Consider the following 24,273-nt stretch of genomic DNA (forward strand, 5'->3'; position numbering starts at 1 on the left):
TCTAGAAATTGTCTTTACCATTAACCCTGATAGCATATAGTTAAGCTGTAGGGTAAGAAGTGATAACATATGCACATTCTTTTTTTTTTAGACGGAGTCTCATTCTGTTGCTAGGTTGGAGTACAATGGCGTGATCTGGGCTCATGGCAACCTCTGCCTCCCAGGTTCAAGCGATTCTCCTGCCTCAGCCTCCTCAGTCACTGGGACTACAGGTGCATGCCACCATGCCCAGCTAATTTTTGTATTTTTAGTAGAGACAAGGTTTCACCATGTTGGCCAGGATGGTCTCGATCTCTTGACCTTATGATCCACCTGCCTTGGGTTTACAGGCATGAACCACCACGCCCTGCCAAGATATCCATATTCTTAAAACACTTAACAGTGATATCAACCTGCTTAACAATATTAAAAAGAGGTATTAATAATGCCATAACACACACTCCTTCTTTTGGCTGAAAGTTTCAACGTGCTTCATAAAGTTAGATTATCTTTTACATGGGAGATATTAGGGGCACAGACATTCAAAGACATATTTAACCCACAAGCACGGAACAGATTTCAGCAGCTCTATCTAATTAAATCTCGTCATAGAGAAGAAAATAAAGGATTCTGTAGAATGTTACTACTACTTCATATTTTTTTGTTTCACCCAGAATCAAGCTATCTCCAGTTAGCTATATGGACAAATTCAGCAATATGTGGTCATGTGCTTGAGTGTTGTTATAATCACATTTATAAAATTTAGGGACAAGTCAATGATAAGGAACATACATGGATACTACTGCTTTGTTTTTTGTAAAAGCTAGCGAGAATGTTCAGGGAATTGGGGACTCATTGAAGAGCTGGTCCTCAACAGACGTGTATTTCCACAACCTCCACCAGCTCCACCTTACCTGTGTTACTGTGCTTCATCTTCTCTCCCAAGACAAGACCTTGACCTGGAGTGGTCCTTCCAATATAATACACCCAAACCACCTAACAGATGTCAATAAAAAGACTGGCAGAGTATGATTTGTTTCTCCAGATCTCTTTTCCTAACTAGGCAAATTATAAATTTCTTGGATGAATCCACTATAACTATCATAATGCATTTGTCTTTGCACATTTGTGTTTTCAAATGAATAGGTGTTTAAAAGAAAAAGTCCTAAGGTGATCAAAGACTGGTATGGCTTCTCCAGCCTTCCCTCCACAGTCTTATCAATAAATCATTTGCAGCAAAATGGAAAAGATAACAAGTCTGAGAAAGAGATAGTATTCAATTTCTAAGGATCCTTCTGCAGCACAATTTTAACAATAACAAGCAGGACATTTTCTATTCACCATTTCATTCAAGCACACTGCACTAAATTCAACGGTTAATGAGGCTTTATCACAAAGATGAAATACTTGCACCTATTTGCAGAGATTTACTGCTGAAGTTTCATTAATTGTCAGAGAAGTACATCTCTCTCTTGGAAATGTGTACTCATTTACCAGGAGTCAGCACTGACTTAATTTATGTTTTTAGATTAGACAGCGATAATGTAACCCCACAAAAATGGTTTTCTTGATTTGTAATCATATTTGAAATTACTACCTTCCTTGTTTGTAATTTCTGATTTTGCTATTTTGAGGTTTAATTGAGGCCAACTCTTGACTTTTCTCAAAAATATAATAAAATGATACAGGGATATAGTCCTGGCTTCAAAGTACATTTAGCGATAAAATAACATCAAGTTGCAACTACTCTTAAGTTATTAAGAGAAAAATGAATGCATGCATACATTCGTACATACGCAACCATATGGAGGGGGAAAGAGAGAGGAAGGGAGAGAGAGGGGAAAAGAAAGAGAAAGAGAAAATGCTACAGTTAATTCAGGAAAATATCTGAGAAATCTGAGTGGAAGCTATGAAGAAATTCTTTTTGCTATTTTTAGTAGGTTTCTCTGTAAGTCTAAAATTATTTCATAATACAAAGTTCGATAAGCTAAGTTTTAAGATTAAAAAGACATAAATAAGAAAATGAATCAAATGCTATGCTCTCAGACACAATTACCATTTCCTTCAATCTTGTAAATCAACAATCAATACTCAAACACTTTTATTGTTTAAAGTGGCTGGTCTATTGGCAACATATATTACAAAAACCATCATCTCTAAACTATATTAATGTTTAGCTACAGTTATCATCAATTATTTAAGACCTACTTCCTAGGCAGGTTGTTAGGCTAGAAAGCAAGATTTTCAGAGAAGGTAGGGAGCAACTATGGAAAGGGAACAAACAATAATTTAATACTAGTAAGAGAATGCATTCTGAGAGTTCTAGAAACACTGACTGTATGTATTTAAAAGGGTATTCTTCTCTTTAGTGCCTATACACCAGAAATGGTATGACCAAAAGAGGCAGCTTTTCTCCAGTGTATGTACATCATCAAAATAAAGGCACAAGTTATTGAAATATTGGCCCAGCTAGACATTCTTCCATTAACAATCAGTTGAGACACATTTTTAAAGCAACAGCTTAAATGAATGGTTGTGTGTCTGTAATAATTTCGACTTAAAATGTCAACTGGATTTGAGATGCCATGTGCATTTAATCAATGTCTCTATATTGTAAAATAAATATACTTCAGTGTGACTGCTGTGCCAGCCATAAATCATAATTCACAAAGACAAGAACATCTTATCCTCTCTATTGATAGTCGTTAATGACAATACTGATTAAAATGGCATCTGCCTGCCATATTATTTTTAAACAGTCTATTAGAATTTCTATTGCATCCTATAACCTACCACTATTTCTCTATGTGCTGATACATCTCTTATGGAATAAAACATGATAGACAGTTAGATTTAAAGTTTAACACTTAAAATGCAAAACCAAAGAGCACAGCTTACTAGTACATTCTAACACATATTATTTCCAAAATCAAGAGAGTTCGTTCCAGCAGAGATTCCAGTGTTCAAGGACTTGTTCCTCTGTTTTAGAATTAATATTTGAGCTTTTCTTTCTTTTCTTTGTTTGAGATGGAATCTCACTTTGTCACCCAGGCTGGAGTACAGTGGCATGATCTAGGCTCATGGCAACCTCTGTCTCTCAGGTTCTATTGGCCAGGCTGTTCTCAAACTCCTGACCTCAAATGATCTGCCCACTTTGGCCTCTCAAAGTTCTGGGATTACAGGTGTGAGCCACCACACCAGCCTGGTGTTTCAAAATAAATATTTTGGGAAAAAAGAAAAAAAACTACAGGAGAAAAAACATTGTCATTTGAATGTCACATGAGCCCATGGAAGCAGCTGTAAGTAAAAACTAATTGTTAGTTACTATTTCTAGAACGGATTTCTCAAAATCAAGAATTAGCTCAGCAATCCATTGTTGAATGTACACTATAAGCAAGGCAAGAACAGCAGCAAATTTGGTGCTCAACACTGTAGGATGACTGGGAAAGGGAATTAGATACAGTCTCACTAACCAGGATGAAAAATGGTTAGGGAAATCACACAAAAGCACAGAGGCTGAGTTAGAGAGGTCAGCCAGGTAGTCTAGAAGTAGTCCATTCAGGTGCATTCTACCAGCTACACAGACCATAGCAGTAAGGAAGGCAGATAAATACTTTAAAGTCAGATAAGACACAAGGTTCAATGAAAAAGGTCCTATAACTATGGATGAATAGGATTGAACAGGATAAATAGGGTTGAATGCAGAATCCAGTGTTCTGGATATGGCCAGTCAGAAATAAGCAAGCTCTACTATGCCAGTGCTCTAGTCTAAGAAAATGGACTTCAGAGTGGGGCTTACACAGGACTAATGATTCTAGGCAATGCTATGGGAGCAGATACCAGAGTAGAAGCCAACACGCTAGGGAGATAGTACTCTGTTTAAGAGGCATGGTTGCTCAGTGCTCTATTGGCTTATTGAATTCTGTGGCTGGGTGACCAGATGCCAGGTGTAGAAAGCATTTATACCAAGCTGGCCAACATCAGGGGAGAGGCTATAGAAAATCAATTTATCTCTGTATTTAGTTCACAGAGGACCAGGAGGAACCTGAAAATGAGGCTATATATGTGAGAAGACGTGGGAGGCAGGGAAAATGTGGCGAAGGCAGAGACTGGGGAGAACAGAAAAATGCAAAGACATGGTTGTTATATTTCAAGTGATGACAAAAATGGTGGAAAATTCCAGGATGATCCACACTAGCTCGAATGCCAGCCTACAGTAATCAGGCCTGGCCATGACTTCTTCATGAAGTGTGGCCTGAGCTTGCTGTTGACACTAAGATGCTGAGTGAGGTGGAGTTAGAAGGCTGATCAATAAATTACAACTCTCAAGAAAGGGAGTTTGATTAGCCCAGGGGATGAGAATGACTTACCATGTCCCCATGTCTGCATTTGTTGAAATCATTCTTTGACACCTTTGCTTGTTTTTAACAATGCAAGAATTGGCTGTGTGTGGTGTGGCTCATGCCTGTAATCCCAGCACTTTGGGAGGCCGAGGTGGGTGGCTCACCTGATGTTGGGAATTCAAGACTAGCCTGACCAACATGGAGAAACTCCCTCTCTACTAAAAATACAAAATTAGCCAGGCATGGCAGCTCATGCCTGTAATCTTAGCTGCTTGGGAGCCTGAGGCAGGAGAATTGCTTGAACCCAGGAGGTGGAGGTTGCAGTGAGCCGAGATTGCGCCATTGCACTCTAGCCTAGGCAACAAGAGTGAAACTCCATCTCAAAAAAACGACCAACCAACCAAACAACAACAACAACCAAAAAAAAAAAAATGCAAGAATTATCATTTGTATAATTTTAAATGCCTGGGTTTGGGATTACTCTTTAGCTTTCTGTGAGTTTCTCCCTTTCTCTGTCACAATATAGGGACAGAAGCTGTATGGAAAATAGCAAAGTAAAATTAAAGTGAAAAGATAGGATAATATAGGACAAATATTCTAATAGCAAGTTCTAATTAGCCTGTCAAAGATTCTTTCCAAAAGTGTGATAGTCGTCACATCATTCGACATTTAATGCCCTCCTAGCGTGGGAATAATGAAGGCACGACAGGTAGGGATGGGAATATGACATCCTAGTCTGGTATAGTGTGTCTGGGTCAGAGGTCTAGGAAATTGGTCAGAGTCCTCCATCCTTCATTTTATAGTCCATCTTTTTCATAAAAGCTGTTCCTTCCCATACTTTGAAAATTCCAGGAGGCATAAAGAAAGCAGAACAAATCTATTATATTGATTTTTTACTATACATTAACTACAGTTCAAATTTAAAGTGGAAAATTATAGTCCCTGGGGGAGAAGAAACCTATCAGTGGGAGGAACCTCATACCAAAAAGCCCTAGAATTAGGGTTTTTACTGTTCACTGGTGAGTTTGTCTGCTATCAAAGTTGCAACTATTATTTCTGGTCGATGTTCCCTCCAGCTCTTTCCTTTTTGAGTTTTGAATTATATAATATTTAAAAAAATTCTTTTGTTGGCGAGTGGGATGCTGTTTTTAGTTATTCTCTGCTGAGACATTTCTACTTTGATTTCCAGGGCTATGTGGCTTTTTCTAATACCAAGAAAGCCTTAGGAGAACAGACAGCAGCTTACAAGTTAAAGCAAGCACAAAAAAACTAATATAACAGAAAAGTTCACTCACGTTTTCTTTGATACTGGCCACTCTTTCATATACATTTAAAATGTGTTGTATATGGTTTTTAAATTTGTGGCATTAAAAATATTTACTTTTAATTTTCATTTTATTTTTCAGAAAATTTTTATGATAATATACACGGGCATGTAAACAAAGAGTGGTGAGGGAAGGAAGAAGACAGAGGAAGGATCAGATAAAATTGGGAATGCAGAATAGGGTGACCATGGCCCAGTTTCCTTAAAACTGAGGAGTTGCCTTAGGAAGAGATTTTCAGGGTTCAAACTGGATGAGTTGGTTATCCTAATTCAAACCAAAGGATACCATGTATATGAATATATTTAAAGGCCATATTTTCCATTTTGACAAGTTAACAGTCTTGGTCTATTTTCCTGAATTCAGTGCCATTTCGCCTTGTGAAACTGACTTTTCAGCTAACCAACCCCTTTCTATTTTAGCCCATAGACATATCTACCCTATAATCAATTTCAGCCAATGACCAAATAGATGATGACGATAATAATAATCTGTACACATATTGCAAGTAGATAAAAAGTATGCATCTCCCAGACACAGAAAAACTTTCATTCCAGAAGGCAGTTACAGAATTAAGGTTAGAAATTCAGACATCTTACTATTCAGTTTTTTTTACTGGGTACACTGCAAGTGGTTTAATCATCATTTATGTATTCAAGGATGCTCTGCTTATCTAAAGAAGTTTAGTAAATTTTATGGCATTTTAATACTAGAACTTCTATGCCCTACCACACTTTGAGGAAAGGCTGTGGGCACTAGATTTTGCATATAATGAAAAGACACCTGGCTTGTTCACTGTGGCATTTCCAAACCAAGTACTAGTACTGTATTTATTAGGCAATCAGTATTTGTTGGATAAATGAAAGACGATGTTAGGAAAAAATAAAAGATGTTTCATATTTATCATAACATGCTTGTTGTGTACTTAGTAGTTGTTTGCTCAATAGTATTGAATAAATTATTTCAGAAAAGATCAGAGATTTTAGCCAGGCGTGGTGGCTCATGCTTGTAATCCCAGCACTTTGGGAGGCTGAGGCAGCGGGTCACGAGGTCAAGAAATTGAGACCATCCTGGCCAACATTGTGAAAGCTTGTCTCTACCAAAAATACAAAAATTAGCTGAGCATGGTAGTGTGCACCTGTAATCCCAGGTACTTGGGAGGCTCAGGCAGGAGAGTCACTTGAACCCAGGAGGTGGAGGTTGCAATGAGCTGAGATCGTGCCACTGCACTCCAGCCCGGCAACAGAGTGAGACTCTTTTCTCAAAAAAAAAAAAAAAAAAAAAAAAATCAGAGATTTCTCTACTTTACCTAGAAATTCAGTCTGAAAAGGGACATTGAAAATTCATTCATATAAGGGAGAGAGATTTAAGATGGCTGATCACTAGCAGCTCGGGATTGCAGCTCCCACTGAAAGCGCAGAGAATGAGAGGACGCCACACTTTCAGATCAATTTTTGCTGCTCACGCACCAGGTGATTTCCAGCGGAGGAGCCCCACGGGTCGCTAGCGTGACTCTTGTGGCCGGCGAGGCGGTTTTGCCACTGCCTTGGTGCGGCGGTTCTTGGTGCAAAGTAAAAGCACCATCAATCTTAACGCCACTGTTTTGGCCGGAGCAGTGGTTGCTCAGATTTTAGCGCCGGGAATCAACAAGTTGGATGTCCATTCAGAAACCCAACTATAAAGACGGTAATTATAAAGACCACAGATGGATAAATCGATAACAAAGGGAAGAAACCAGCCTAAAAAGGCTGAGAATACCCAAAATCAGAATGCCTCTCCCTCTACAGGGGATCACAGTTCCTCATCAGCAACAGAACAAGGCCTTGACGGAGAAAGGCTGTGTTCCATTATCAGAAGCTGGCTTTAAAAAGTGGATGATAAGAAACTTCTGGGAATTAAAAGAACTTGTTCTAACCCAATGCAAAGAAACTAAGAACTTCGAAGAAAGAATTGATGAAATGCTAACAACAATACACAATTTAGAGAGGAATATAAGTGAATTAATGGAGCTGAAAAACACAACACGAGAACTTCACGAATTATGCACAAGTTTTAACAGCCGAATTGATCAAGCAGAAGAAAGGATATCAGAGGTTGAAGACCAACTTAATGAAATAAAATGTGAAGACAAGATTAGAGAAAAAAGAATAAAAAGAAACGAGCAAAGTCTCCAAGAAATATAGGACTATGTGAAAAGACCTAATCTACATTTGATAGGTGTACCTGAATGTGATGAAGAGAATCAATTCAAGCTGGAAAATACGCTTCAAGATATTATTCAGGAAAACTTTCCCAACCTAGCAAGGCAGGACAATATTCAACTCCAGGTAATAGAGAGAACACCACAAAGGTATTCCTTAAGAAGACCAACCTCAAGGCACATAAACGCCAGATTCACCAGGGTTGAAATGAAGGAGAAAATACTGAGGGAAGCCAGAGAGAAAGGTCAGGTTACCCATAAAGGGAAGCCTATCAGACTCACAGCAGATCTCTCAGCAGAAACCCTACAAGCCAGAAGACAGTGAGGGCCAATATTCAACATTCTTAAAGAAAAGAACTTTCAACCCAGAATTTTACATCCAGCCAAACTAAGTTTCATAAGTGAAGGAAAAACAAAATTTGTGAACAAGCAAGCACTCAGAGATTTCATCACCACCAGGCCTGCTTTACAAGAGCTTCTGAAAAAAACACTACAAATAGAAAGGAATGACCAGTATCAGTCTTTCTAAAAAATACCAAAAAATAAAGAACATCAACATAATTAAGAACTTGTATCAACTAATGGGCAAAACAGCCAGCTAACATTAAACTGCAATATCAAACTCACATATATTATTATTAATTCAACTAAATCCCCCAATCCAAAGTCACAGACAGGCAAAAAAAGCCAAGACCCATTGGTATGCTACCAGACCCATCTCACATGCAAGGATACACAAAGACTCAAAACAAAGGGATGGAGAAAAATTTACCAACCAAATGGAGAGCAAAAATAATAAATAAATAGAAAGCAGGAGTTGCAATTTTTGCTGATAAAATAGACTTTAAAGCAACAAAGATCAAAAGAAGCAAAGAAGGATATTACATAATGATAAAAGGATCAATGTAACAAGAAGAGCTAAAGATCCTAAATATATACGCACCCAATACAGGAATACCCAGATATATAAGACTTATAAAGAGACTTAGACTCCCACACAATAATGGTGGGAGACTTCAACATCAATATCAGACAGATCAATGAGACAGAAAGTTAACATCGATATCCAGGACTTGAACTCAGATCGGGAACAAGTAGACTTAATTAACATTTATAGAACTCTCCACTTTAAATGTACAAAATATACACTCTTATCAGTACCACAACACACCTATTTATAGGTTTAAGTGAAATATTGGTTGGCTGCTTGTTAGTTATTTTCTTTCCTCATTTTTTTTCCCCATGTCTCTATTACTAAACACAATTACAGGCATACCCATTTTTAGACTGCATTCTAGCCTGGGCTATAAAGCAAGACCCCAGTTCTCTCTCCCTCTCCCTCTTCCTCATTCTTCCTCTCCTTCATTTTTTCTTTCTTTCTGTTTTTTTTTTTAATTCTTTCTCTTTCTTCCTTTCTCTCTTTCTTAAAATAAATAAATAAATAACTTCTAAGAATTAAAAAAAAAAAAGGCGATTTTCCCACTTCATCATAGAAACATTTTCATAGCTAACAAAATTAATGATAATTCCTTAACTTTTTATCTTGGAATTTTCAAATCTGCAAAAGTTGAAAAAATAGTACAATGAACACCTATATATCCTTACCTAGATTCATCAATTAATATCCTGCTACATTTGATTTCTTCCCCAACTTCAGTGTATGTTATGTGTGCAAGAGTGTACGTGTACACACACACACACACACACACGCCACAAACACACACTTTGCCCTCCTTTTGGCTAAGCCATTTGAAAGTAAGATGTTGTGGACATCAGCATGCATTTTCTAAGAATCTTACAGTTTACATCTTTCTACATGTATATTAATACATGTATTATGTTTATTGATACACATAACATATATAACATGCTAATATACATTATATATTATTTATATATTAATATGTATTAATATTGATATACATTAATAATACATTAATACATATATATTCTAAAAAAAAAAAAAAGAAAATTCATTGATATAAAAAAAGGCCTGGCATAGGTTTTTTTAGCAGTAGAGAGACAGAGAAGGGCATATATTTGAATTTAAACTCCAATTATGGTGATAACCTCATAGTTTAGCTCTTAATTTCAAATCCTATTTTCACTACTAATGATTTCATATTTATGGGTCATCTTAATTAGATACTCAGTTTAAGTAAAAGGATCATGTTGTATATTTTTTCTGGATTTTCCCAGAGATTAGTGCTTAATAGATATTCAAATAATGAGCTGATTGGCAAAGTTTTTCATATCATTTTAGATGGATATTTATCCTTCCTACTTTTAAAGTACTTCAGGGAGGTCAATTCCACAACCTGTTCAGAAACCTCATTCCAGTGCTTAACAACTGTCTTATTTTTTATATCTAACCTCATTTTTTCCCCCGTTAGTGATTTTGGCCCATTTCTCTAACACTGTCCTCAGTGGAAATGGAGAACAGCTGGCTACTATTACCAGTTAACTCATCCTTCAACCTTTTCTTCAAGCAGAAATTAAAAAAAAAATTAACTCCCAATGCAGTTCACCCTCTTTCTTATTTTTGAACCACTTCTGCTGTTTTCATTATTTTCCATACTATTATCAAGGATGACTAAAGGGGCACAACACATTAATATACAAATAAATCTACTTCAATTAGCACACCACAGAAACCAGTCGGTCACTCAGCAAAAGATTATTAGGGGCCAACACAGTGAAAAACATTGTGGAGGAAGTCCCTCTGCTCAGAGGAATTTACAATTTCATTAAGGACATGAGACAGATGTGTAAACTCAAAACTAAAAACCAAGCAGGCCTGTGGGAAGTAGTCAATGGAAAAACTCGGACTGTAAGAAGGAATTAGATCAGAAAGAGAGACATGCAAATCAAAGAAGAATTCAAAAAGGAGATGGGGCCTGAGGTGGCTTTCAGAAGCCTGGCAAGCCTCAGAGGAAGATGGTCATTCTAAGTTACGGTTATCTTAGGGCATCACAAAGCTTGTTTGGGGTAACAGTGAACAGAATAACAGTCAATAACCTGGTTAGAGTGGAAAGTTGTAGAGAGACACTAAAACAAAGAAACAAACTGGGACAAGAATATAAAGGGCATTGAATGCCAAACTAGTTTGATTTTTTGGAGGTCCCTGTGACTGGCTGCCTTAGAATCATCAGAGATTCCCAGGCCCCATGTTAAACCTAGTGAACTAGAGTCTAGGATGGTGAAACCCAGGAATCTATAGCAAGCTCTGTAGATGATACTAGGGTACAGACAGACTTTGAGAACCACTATGTAATTGGGAAACATCTTGGCTCCCGGGGCAGAATACTACTAATGGATATTTTAAGAACTTGCTATGTACCAGGCATTTATCATCTATTATCTCATTTAGTCTCATTTAAAAACGCTATTAGGTAGATGCTACTACTGTTTCAATATCACAAGAGAGGAAACTGAGGCACAGAGTGCGTAAGCTGAAAGGCTAACAGCTAGAAGGAAGTAGACCTGGGATTTGAACCTAAGTAGAATAAGTCCAGATCTGCTCTCTTTGCTACTGGTTACATTGCATTTTTGTGTGAAAAGTGTTCATTAAATATTTAATAACTGAACAGGTGAATGATCGGTAGCTATGCCTAGAATGCGTAGGAATGAAGAAATGAAGAAAGCAGGCAAATCAGTTAGCAGGCTATTGCAACAACCTAGTTATCAATAACAAATTGAATTAAAGTGGTAGCAGTGGAAGTGGAAAAGAAGGGCCAGATAGAAGAGAGACAGTATTTTGCAAATATCAAGATTGCTGACTGATGGAAGAGTGGAGATGGGAATGGGAGGCATCTCGAACATTACGGGATTCCTGGCAGTGCCTCAAACAGAATTAGGGGAGTCAGGATGAGCTGGTGACTTAGATGGGTAGATTCTAAATTAGATTTTAGATTTGTTGAAGCTAGGGTTGTGGCAGGGCCACTGTGCAGAAATGATCAGCAGATAGCTAGAGAAGCAAAATTGGACTGTCTCCAAAATCCTGGTGGAAGTTATTTAGCAGGATTGAGATAATAGTCCTCAATGTGCAATGAAATATTCGTATATCTCCTATCTATTTTTCAACTTATGTATCTCTTATCTGTTTTTAATTGTTCTGGAAAACCTCTTTTCTATTCTGTGAGGAAAACAGTTACAGTTATTATTTCAAAGATTCAGGTCTCCTCGCTTCATTAGGAACCATCTCATGTTATTAAATTGCTGGTTTGATGTTGCCTTAAGTCAGGAAAATCCAATGGATGGCAAAAATAAGTATGGGTGCTACAGAGTCTAAGAAAGTATACACTGAAGCAAGGTGATGTAGATGCATTTTTAGACGCTAACACAATAGGAGTAAAAGGGGTCTTTGTATCACTATCAGTTCACAGGCTCTAGATAGGCTATTTCACTCCTCAGTGTCTCATTCTTCATTATATGCAAAGCAAAACTATTTGCCACATTCATCTCTCATGCATCTTGAAGATGGATGTTAGTAAATTATATTGAAGTTCTCAGATAAAAGGTACTAAACAAAGACCTGATTCCATTTCCCACCCCAAGCAAATTATTAAATCTATACATGAAATTATCTAATAGTATTAAATAAACATCCCACAAGGACATGACATTGAGCTGGACATGGAACAAGGTAAATTAGGCAAATACAGTCCCACCAGGAACTCAGGAATGTTTACATGTACATGAATAAAACTGTTGTTAATATATTTTATTAGTTATTTAATATGAGTATGCAAATAGGTCCATTAAGAAATATTTTGCATTTTATTAACTCAGCATCTTAAATATTTAACCTTAAATGCTAATGAAGTTTATTTATTAAAGTGTATCTTCTACCTTAGTGCCTATGAAAGTTCCTTTTAGCATATCAATTTTTTTTAAAGGTAAGTCGATATTTTATCTACTGGACTTTTGTTCTGATCTGTTAACAAATCTAAGCCTCATTATCCAAGAAAAGTAATGAGATAAAGGGGTCTGCTCTTGTTCGGGGCTCTTTGTAATTCATATTAACGTTAATGGGAGCTGTGCACGCATATTAGGAGGAGAAGAGAGCCTGAATCTAACAAATAAGCCTTTTGGTTGACACTCTACATGATCATTTTTTATTGTGATAAGTGTGACAGAATCATTTTACTGCTTTGGACAGCCGTAAACAAAGTTGCACAGCAATCAAGATTACATAGGGTAGGAGGGGAATCCATGGAAACAGCAATCAGATTTTTAAATGATTTTGAAAACAAGGTTCCTGTACATTTTCATACCAATTAACCCCATCCATGCCCTTGTCATTCCATGAACACGTGCTCAAAAAATAGAATGAAAAACAAACATTTGTAGATATGCTTGACAGCTGGAAAAAATGATTAAAGTCAGATATTAAGCAAACTCTGTGTGCTGGGCACCTCAGCAGCTCATCTGTCTTTGTACTCAGCCTATCAGATGAGGAGCCCATCTGTCTCTGGGTCCTCTTTTAGCTAAGAAATAAATGCCAACCAAACAATCCTAAATGTGCTTGATCTAAATTTAATCTATACTTAACTTTTTAGTTATCGTACTTGCATCTATCTCCATCATTTTATATCACTTGCCCTATTCACATAGCACTCTCTCTCATTTCTTTACATTCTCATGTTCACAATCTATCCATATCATGGCTCTTGTTTTTCTCTCTGATGCTTAGTTGCAAGCCAACAAAAGTAAGGATGTATAACACATAAACATATAAATATTATCAGTGATCACACCACTGGGTTTAATGCAAGTCAATATCAGCATATTACACTCTCTACTTTGCAATTCCATTATAGGCTCAACACCACTGGTCATAAAAAGTAGTTTTCTGGGCCCAGGCCTGTGATAGTAATAATGAAAAAAAAAAAAGGGGGGTCATTGCTTTTTCTAACCGAATGAAAAATTAAAATTGCTAGGGCACTTAGCTCAAAAGGAAAATTGGCAAATTAACAAAATGAAGAAACAAAATATTAATGGCTCACATTGTGAAAGAGAAAGTAAATAATTTAAGATGGGCTGAGGAGAGAAAATTCAGAGTTACCAAAGAGATAAAAATTGAGCCTATCTCAATTCCAATGTGGTTCAGCATCTATTTCTTTTCCTCTGTAATCATTGATAAGCATGGAGAACAATGGATGGCTGCACAGTGGCCTTCAACATGCAAATTTATATTTTTTGCCATGGTCGTGTATCTGTCTCAGTCTCAGGAAATTCAGCCATTTTACCCTGATCTGTAAGACTCTCTGTTGTCAACATGTTTCTCTACCTGGCTTGAAGCTGAATTTAGAACGTTGACTTACTTTGGCTTTCATTTTTCGTCTGAAATTTCATGTTTCAAACGGGCCTCTACTTCATGAAGCAAAGCACCTTAACTCCAGCCTGTTGCTGGCCTTTTGCCTTTGGGGAAATGACTGTTATAATTTCATTGGCCTGGCTACATTAACTCAGTTACCCTTCATACCCATAAAGTTGAAGGGATACCCAGGCATTTTACAATCACTATCTGGGAAGAGGTCATGACAGGCTGTGGCCACATTACATTTATTGTACGTGAGACCTGTAACAGCTGTTGTGGGATCAAGGTAAAGAGGAGAAACGTATGACAGATGTCATGTTCCCTGGTGACTTAAGTATTCAGTCTCTATCTAACCTAATTTAAAAACCAAGTCAAAATGTATCTTTATCGGTAACGTGTTACAGGACAATTCAGGGCAGCCCGATGAAATAACTATAAGCCACGCATTAGGAATACTAAGTCCAAAACCCACCTACACACTCTGGGCTGAAATACATAAAGAAGGAAAGAAAAACAAAACAAAACGAAGCAAAAAGCTGTTTTCCCCTTCTGAGTCCCTTTCTGTTTGCATTCTGCAATAGAAAGTTTTGCTTTCCACCCTAGTGATTAAATAACCTTTGAAAACAGTTCATGGTTACATTGAGAAAGGGGTGACCCAAAGCTTATAAAATATAAATGATGGAATGATTTTAGCTATGTTATTTCTTTTTGTAGTTTATTATGCTAGGCTAGAGAACAGGCATCATGCCCACCTACATTACAAAACACCAGGTAGAGGGAATCTAAAATCTGAAAGAAAAAGTTAGTGGGTTCCAAACGTATCTTGCTTGAGACAAAGGTAATATTTGACGGTGTTGGCTGTCTGAAGTGGAGCTAGAGGGGGAAGACAAGAGTTAATCTCTATCATTCCTTAAAAGACATACAAATAGCCAAGAGGTATATGAAAAAAAATGCTCAGTATCACTAATCATCAGGGAAATGTAAATTGAAACCACCATGAGACATCACCTCAAATTTGTTAAAATGGTTATTATAAAAAAGATGAAAGATAAGTGTCAGCAAGGATGTGAAGTAAAGAGAGCCCTTCTTCTACACTGTTGGGAATGTAAATTAGTACAGCCATTACGGGAAACAGTATGGGTGTTCCTCAGAAAGTTAAAAAGAACTACCATATACTCCAGCAATATCACCATTAGGTATTTAAAGGAAATGAAATCAGCAAGTCAAGAAGGTATCTGCACTGTCATGTGAATTACAGCACTATTCACAACGGCTAAGACATGGAATCAACTTAAGTGCCCATTAGCAGATGAATGGATAAAGAAGTGTGGTATATACACACAATGAAGTACTATTCAGCCATTAAAAAGGAGAAAATCTTGCCATTTGCAGCAACATGGATGAACCTGGAGGACATTATGTTACGTGAAATAAGCCAGACAGAGAAAGACAAATATCGTATAATCTCACTTATATGTGAGGTATATAAAGGTCGAACTCACGGAAACAGAGAATAGAATGATGGTCACCAGACACTAGGGAATGGTCATTGAAGAAATGTTGGTCAAAGGACATAAACTTTCAGCTAGACAGGAGGAATAAGTTTAAGAGATTATTCACCATGGTGACTACAGTTAAAAAAAAATGCCTTGTACTTGAAACTTGCTAAAAGAGTAGATTTTTAAGTGTTCTCACCACAAAAGAAATCAATATGTAAAATAACGTTTGTGTTAAATAGCTTGTTTTAGCCATCTTACAATGTATACATATATCAAAACATGTTGTGTTCCGTAAGTATAGTTTTTACTTGCCAATTAGAAATAGATGATAAATAGATAGAGAGATAGATAAGAAGTAATGTCGTCAAATCAGACCCTATACTGACAGCTTTGCTTACCTAAACTGTTAAATTTCACAACAACCTGGACAGGATGTGTTATTTTACCTAGTTTACTGACGAAGAGATGACTAAAACAAAGGGATTCGTGAAGGCCACAGAGCTTGTAAGGGACAGATTTTTAATTAGGTTCAGCATTAATTTAGTAGTAGTGAAGGCCACAGAGCTTCTAAGGGACAGATTTTTAACTAGGTTCTGTGTTAATTTGGCTAATTTGGTGGTATGTTGTTTGTGGTGGCAGTGGTAGGTGTGATGTGTGTGTAGGAGTGTTCTTTTTAAAATAATTCACAGTAGGATGGCTTAATATAGAATTCTCCTAGTTTAAATAAAATATATAGTATATTTTAGAATAAAATGAAATAAACATATATGCCTTAGAATTTGCAAAGCTTAGGAACAAAAAGTCGATGCCTCTAGATTGTTAAAAATACCTTTGTCTCAAGGGTTCATGATTTAGCTTTTTCTGATGCTCCACTATGTACAAACTGAACTCGTCTATCTTTGAGGCATGCCTGCATTACCTGAGTGAGAACAATAAAGAATATCCAGCTGTTGGGGTAGGAGGAACAGTTGATACAATCATCTGCAGATCAAGTTCACCATTTACATTACTGTCCACCTATCTTAGAATGTTTGCGGCAGGTTTCCTAGGGCTTTGTGTACTAAAACAGACACAGTTTGGATTAGCTTTTTGTTATAGCTCTATGTGGAGCTGGTTTAAAAATAACCTTCCCATATTTATATGTTGCAAAAAAGAAAATAAAAGTAGGCATAAAGTGATTTGGCTTTGGTACCATAGTGTGCTAAAATCTGATAATGAATCTGTTGAAAATTCAGTGTAGCTTGGGCAGTGTGCACTCTATTCTGCGGTTAGATCACTCCTTCTGCTTTACCTTTTTCATAGCACCTACTACAATTTGGACTAATATCATTATTCTGGATGAGTTGTTTATTCTCTCCCCTTCTCTGGAATGTAAATTCCAGGACAGCCATGGCCTGGATGTCTTGCTTGACACCATATGAATTGACTGTTGATTCCCTCGAGCTAACAGGGTACTGGCTTGTCCCTGAAATATCTAATCAACATCCTCTTCACTCGCTCGGTAATCCACTGTTACAAATAGTTTGCATGTTTATGTACTATTTTGCTTGTTTTTATCTTAGTCTCACCACAATGAACTCAGAAGTCTTTTATCTTTCCTTCGTTTATAAAGACAGGAAAAGTGCTCTTAAAGCAGGACTTGAATGCTGTGTGTCTAATGCCCAGAATAGTGCCTGATGCCAAATAGGACTTTAATAAATTAACTGACATGTTGATTTAATTATTAATTGCAATACATTTATAAATATAGAATAAAAATAATTATGAACATGCTTGGCAAGGACAAGGCTTTCAATAAATGTTGCTAGTCAAATGACATGGGCAAACACATTTTAAAAGCAAAGATGAAGTTCCCACTGGCAGGATTTGCACTTTGTTCTTCATTAGTCTAGTAAAAAGGAGTTTACAAGGCATAATTCCCTTTAGGACTAAATTTTATAAAGGGTATAGAAAAAGGAAACTGAACCATATCAAACCTTTCCATTCAGTATCCAAAAGAAGTTGACAGTTCAAAGGTTTTTGAAGTGAGTGGCCTATAATATCAAAAAGAGACAACAGCAGCTATTATGTAAAAAATGGACTTGAACTTAAATCTACAACAAAATTTAGTTTAAGTAACATAAGAATTGACAAGGTTATTAAGTAAGAAATCAGAAACTAGTCTCTGGGTTTTTCCCTCTAGACAGAGTAAAATTTTCTTAGTCAAAGGATATTTCTCTTCGGTTCCTAGAAAAATCTGCTAGGCCCCAGGAAGGTGACCTAGGACTGACAGCAATGGACTTGTCTTTTAAAGGGGTTGGAGCTTCGCCCTTTGGCTGAAAGGAGCTATGAACGGTCTTCCTGCAGGTTAGTGACATAAAGAGCACAATGTACATGGAAGTCAAACACATCATGGAAAAATCTAAGCACAGAGCATACAGAGAAACTACAAAATTGGTGGGTTCTTAAGCTGCATATTTTTCCACAATAATAATAATAATTCACAGCCTATGTAAGAACCACACTTGAATCATGCAAGTAGATAACTCTGAAATCAACAAAGTATAAGGATATTGGAATTAGACAACATGTTTAAAGATATTAGTTAAAGTGATCCCCCGTAATTTTTTCAAAAGGATCAGGAGTAGGTTAAATTAACAAGTAAGCTAAACCATGCTACTACATATTATCAACATGAATGGACCAGCTAATATCAAAAAGTGCAAACACATAGCTTTTCACAAAAAAGACCTGGAATGCTGCTAACACGTTCACACTTTCATGATGAAAACCTTGGTGAGGACAGGGAGGCAGGATTTAAATCTTCACCCACCCCCTTGGCCAGGTACCATTCTACATGGTATAACTTCACAACCCATCCCCTCTTCAGGAGAGTGTTTGAGAAACACAGATAATGGAAAAAATAATACATATTTAAACCACACATGTAACACCAAGAGAACCTTAAAGCAATCAATCTTTTTTAAATAAGAAAGAAGCAAAGTCAATAGCATCTGAGCAACAGATGAGAATTAAAGCAAAATCTGTTGGCTAATGGTAACAGCTTTGTGTTCTTTGTTGTTGAAAATGTGCATGTAGCAGCAACTCCAATATGCTCACAAACTCAGATGCAAAAGGCTATGGAAAACAGTTGCTATTTTTACATGGAAGATAAAATCAAACACCACCTTTCAGATTTTAATTTTGCTAAAATCGTGGAAAGAAACAAAGCCTAAGGTGCTAAATGTCTAAAGGATCCAGGGCCTGTGATTTCTACTATATGAAAATACAGAATATATTGGACAATAAAAGGAAAGAGCCAGCACTGTATTATGGGCAATGAAGTATGAACCTGCCAAATCAAATCATCTAAAATAAAATATAAAGTTAAGGTTTAATTTAGTAATATTCTAGAAAATGGGATATGTGAAGCTCTAACAGTTTTTATATTTATAGGCTATTTTAGTTAAATCCTTCAATAGTGTTTTTCACTAACACCTTAAAGAAAAAACTTCTTTATATATTACTATATTATAAAAGTAGTAATAATAATTATGATAACTATATTAGTTTTCTATTGATGCTATAAGAAATTGCAACGAACAGAGGTTCAAAGAACACAACAGGACTAAAACCAAGGGGTTGTTACACTGCATTCCTTTCTAGATGCCCCCCAGAGAGAATCCATTTCCTTGCCCTTTCCAGATCCTAGAGGCTGCCCACACTTCTTCGTTCATGGTCCCCTCCCTCCATCTTGAAATTTGGCAACACTACATTTCTCTGAATCTCACTTCCACAGTCAGCTTTTCTTCTTTTACCTTTAAGGCCCCTTGTGATTACATTGGGCCTATTGGGGAAAAGGCAGGATAATCACCTTATGTTCAGGTCAGCTGATCAACCACCTTAATTCCATCTGCAGCCTTAATTTTCCTGTCATGTAACATAATATTTACACAGATACTGGGGGTTAGGATGCAGATATCTTCGGGGGTCACTCTTGTGTTTACTACAATAATTAAGATTCATTGAATGTTTATTGCTTGCCATGCATAGGTCTAAGCATTACAGCCAATAAAATACAATTCTCATAAAAATGGTAATTCTATTATGCTTCTCATGTTTCAGATGAGGAAACTGAGACAAAAGAAGTTAAAGAACCTGCTCAATGTTACAGAGGTGGAAATTAGAGTGGCCAGGATTGAACTCGGAAATCCAAATGCAGAACCTGGAATTTTCACCTCTCAACTCTATCACTTAAAAGACAAAATTTCTTATCTAAATATATTGCAATTACATGTTGTCATTATCATCAAGATGGTTAACTCACAGTTCATAAATTCTGGCAGTCCTAATAATTATCTAGAATATGGGCAAGTTTAAAATTCAAAATGGCAAATGGAAGGACAGAGTCTACAGAGGCCATCAGGAAAAATGTCTATTGAGAGATCTGACCCAATCTGGCATTTACTAGACTATAGATCATATTCAATAAAATGTATGGGAGGCCATTATTTTGGACTGAGCTGCTTCATTAGGCCACAACAAACCAGACCAAACCAGAATGGAGTCACTCATGCTATGTGTCACATAATCAAACTGAACTTAGAAATGCGTCAGTTTTCCAAAATACAGGAGATTCCCAGCAACAAATCAAGGATGACCAGTGACATGGGATAGGATGATAAAAAGGTCCCTCTACTTTAACCCTATAAGGAATGTAATTTTGAAACGAGCAATCTTCTTTTTGTTCCTTGCTTCTGCTTTCTTCAGTCTTTTTCTGCCTATGGAGCTCACACCTTCTGCTCATCTCACTCAAGTGCCTTTCTATTCTGTAGATGGGATGTGGACCAATTTATGAATCACTAATAAAAGACAAATCCTTAGAACTCAATTTGCTGAAATATTGTTCTTTTTAATGTTAATTTTTTGAGATGGGGTTTTACTCTGCTGCCAAGGCTGGAGTCCAGTGAAGGCATCATGATTCAATGCATCTTCTACCTCCCAGGCTAAGTCAACCCTCCAGCCTCAGCCTCCTGTGTAGCTGGGACTATAGGCACATGCCATCATGCCCAGCTATTTTGTGTTTTTTTCACTTTATTTATTTATTTTTTTTGTAGAGATGGAATTTTGCCATATTGTTCAAGCTTGTCTGGTAACTCCTGGGCTCAAGTGATCTGCCCCCCTGGCCTCCCAAAGTGCTGGGATTACATGCCTGAGCCACTATGCCTAGCTGAAATTTTGTTTTTTAATAGTCAGATACTATTACGATATCAGGCCTGCTGGGGTAACCTCAGTCCAGGTGATAGCAGGACCACACCAAGTCTTGTCATAACACATCCAGGGGCAACAACACTCTGAAGATTTTGTGCCTGAGGAAACTCGTTTAGCATTTCATGAGCATTGGAAATGTAATGGGAAGGCTCACTGGTGTCAGGATTATTTATATTCCCTAAATGTCACTTATATATGGAATGATGGAACTTTCCTTTCTATCGGGAAATTTCCATTGACAATCGCAAAATGAGAACAATGGCAGTAAACACCCAGCATTCTTAAATGAGATATCTCCTAAGGGTTTCATAAGAGGTGGCCAAACTAGCCCCTAAACCATCATCTCCCATCATTCACCTTCAGCCCATGGAAGAGAAGTATAGAGATCAATTAATTTGAGAAGAAGTTATAGGAGTAAGGAAAGTAATAAAAAGGGGTACTTCTGCCTCTAACCTGCAACAAAATACGTGAGAGGGCTACAAGAAAACCCCTCAGGGAATTTGGAGTTAGTTATATAAAAGGAGATTGTCACCCCACTTCCTACCTGTTTATTTTGTGACTTGCAAAAATTGACTGCCTCCTCCCTTCCCTATGCCTGAGAGCATTCTTTGGAGAGTCTGATGTTTGCTCCTGGAGTGAGGAGGCCCAGAGCTGGTTTGGGTCGTGCCTGGAAAAGTCTGAAGATGCAAGGCTGGTTGGAACATCTCTATGGTGGGGTGAGGAGAAGTGGAACGGTAGGAAGAAGCTGTACTTGCATCATTTCGAGGGGCAGGAGATCAGGAACTCTAGTGATCCAGGTCGATGCTGTGGCAGTAAGCTAGTCTAGAGCTGTCTCAGACTGGCACTGTCCAAGAAGTCTACCAACTGTGGTAAGGAGACTCAAGGGTATATGTCTGAGGTCAGAGGCTTAGGGGAATAGGTCAATGGGAAAATGATCTCTATTAGTGACTGGTACAGTAAGGAGCACTCTAAAAAATCCAGAAAAATAGCCACAAAGGTTCCTTGATGGCCAGATTACACCAGATACCCAGTTAAGTAAAATTCTACCCTATTGAATCTTGTCTTTCTTTGTCTCCTGGTTCCAAAGACTGAGAAATTGGAGAAGGTAGATTTCTGCCTCCCACCATACCATAGGATGCTCCTTGTGGTTCAGATCCAACAGGCAGAAAGGAAAAAAGCTTTGATTGATATTGGATTAAACATTTTAGCCCCCAACGAACAGGCTGTTTCTTTTACCCAAAAGTCACCAGAAACCTATCAGCCAGAAAGCGGAGATAACGTCAGGGTGTGGTGAAGGCAGCCTCAACAGTGCATACTTGAAGGTGAGAGAAGAAACCAAGCTGCTTTCTGACGGTGCCCTGTTGAGCCCTGCCTAGTCAATGGCTATATAGCATATGAAATCTTGTCTCACAACTATGCTGGATCAGTAGAGGAAGTAGGCTGGCCTCATTTTAAAAGTGAGGAAAGTAAGGCTCAGGGAAGCTAAGCAGTATGTGTGAAGCTCCGTTACTCCTATGTGAAGGGTCATGGCTCCACAATGGGGCATCTGACCCCAGACCCAGTGACATCTCCCCTGTATCAACAGCGCCTCTGCAGGTGACAAGTGATGTGCCCAGTGGCCCAGCCACGGCACACCTAGAGTCACAGGGGATGAGGTTCATCTACCCTGACTCCCATACTTCGAGAGGTGTTCCAGGGGTAACATGTAGGGCTTCCCCACCTCTCGCTTTCCCTGTGCTGCCAGTGGAAGTACTTATTTTCATAACACTTTGGTACAAAGGACTGCAGGCATTGTTCGTGCCTCTATTAAGCATTGGCCTTTCTTTTATGGTGTAATTATAGCTCATTGCAGCCTTGAACTACTGGGTTCAAGCCATTCTCTGGCTTTGGTCTGCTAAGTACTTGGGGCTACCGACGGGTACCACTGTGACTGGCAATTTTTTTTTCTTAGAAATAAGGTCTCCTGCCTGTAATCCCAGCACGTTGGGAGGCCAAGGCAGATCACTTGAGGTTAGGAGTTCGAGACTAGGCTGGCCAACACAGTCAAACTCCATCTCGACTAAAAATATAAAAATGAGCTGGGTGTTGTGGTATGTGCCTATAGTCCCAGTTACTCAGGAGGCTGAGGAAGGCGAACTGTTTGAAGCTGGAAGGCAAATATTGTAGTGAGCCAAGATTGTGCCACTGCACTCCAGCCTTGGTGACAAAATGAGACTCCATCTCAAATAAAAAAAAGAGAGAGAGAAGAAAAAGGCTCTCCCTACATTGCCCAGCCTCGTCTTGAACTCCTGGGCTCAAGCAATCCTCCCAACCTGCCAAAGTACTGAGATTACAAAGGCTTGAGCCACTATGCCTGACATAGTGTTGACCTTTCTTTGACAACAAACTTAGGGCAGTGTCCTGTCATCACGGGAATCTTCCCCAGAAAGCTCATCTGCCTCTGCAGAAAGACAACAAGCACAGTCACAGTTGAGAGCTGTATGCATTTAGCTGAAGATGAGGGAAAGTATGCACTTTGTTCTGAGTACATATAAAGCCGTTTCACCGGGAGAAACAAAATGAGAAACAAACCCAACTTTGCCTTCAAAGCAGGCCCGTACCTCAGCATGGCGCCGAAACCCTTCTTCTTTATTTTCCTTTCTGGATTTTCATTCTCCTCTTTGCGCTTTTTCTCCTTGACTTTCAATTTGCCCTTTTCCTTTTTCTTCTCCTTCTCTTTTGCTTTTTTGACTTTTCTGGCTTTATTTTCCACATCTTCTAGCTCCGAGTTCCCCTGAGGGGCAGATTCACAATTCAGAGCTCCTTGGCCAGAGTGAGAGCTCTTATCAGACAGACCGTCTGTACAAGAAAAAGAATCAATAACCTTGGTCAGGGGCATGGGCAGTTAATATACAGTTATGCAAACACGTAAAATGCAGAAGAATGAATAACAGCACTCTGGAGTTCTACCCTTCCGTGTGGTTACTTGTGCCCTTTGAAGATCTAACTGCCTAAATCTGGTTTCTTCAAGCAAGATTTGATGCTGGGAGTGGGGAAAGCCAGTTGCTTAGCTGGTAGTATGAAAGGCTTGATATATGTTCAAGTACTAATCTCTCTGAAAGCCGGCTTATTAACCTCGATCAGCTCAGAAAGCCCACACGCTAGGAAACAAACAGGGTGAGAAGAGAGTTTTGAGGACAAAACATCCCGACTGCTTCTACCCAATTAATGCAGTCGGAGTCCTTGGATTGATGCTGCCTCTAATGACTCGAACGAGAATGTCAAGAATTGCATACTTAGTGCTCCTATCCTAAGGGTAAGTGACAGCTGGTCCTTGTGGGAAAGTAAAGGAGAACATTTCTTTAGCCTTGCACTGTAA

General features: G+C 38.1%; 1 protein-coding gene across 2 annotated transcripts in view; it reads right to left on the reverse strand.

Moving 5' to 3' along the window:
* Positions 1-24,273, reverse strand: part of PARD3B (par-3 family cell polarity regulator beta) — a 1,108,767-nt gene that overhangs the window by 321,673 nt on the left and 762,821 nt on the right. For both annotated transcript variants that reach the window (XM_032277671.1, XM_032277670.1), the window contains one exon: positions 23,516-23,753. In XM_032277671.1, coding sequence (XP_032133562.1) covers positions 23,516-23,753 — 238 coding nt within the window. The remainder of the gene's footprint in view (positions 1-23,515; positions 23,754-24,273) is intronic.

This window comes from Sapajus apella, unplaced genomic scaffold (genome assembly GCF_009761245.1).
Source record: "Sapajus apella isolate SASKATOON/1434 unplaced genomic scaffold, GSC_monkey_1.0 scaffold10, whole genome shotgun sequence".
Lineage (NCBI taxonomy): Eukaryota > Metazoa > Chordata > Mammalia > Primates > Cebidae > Sapajus > Sapajus apella.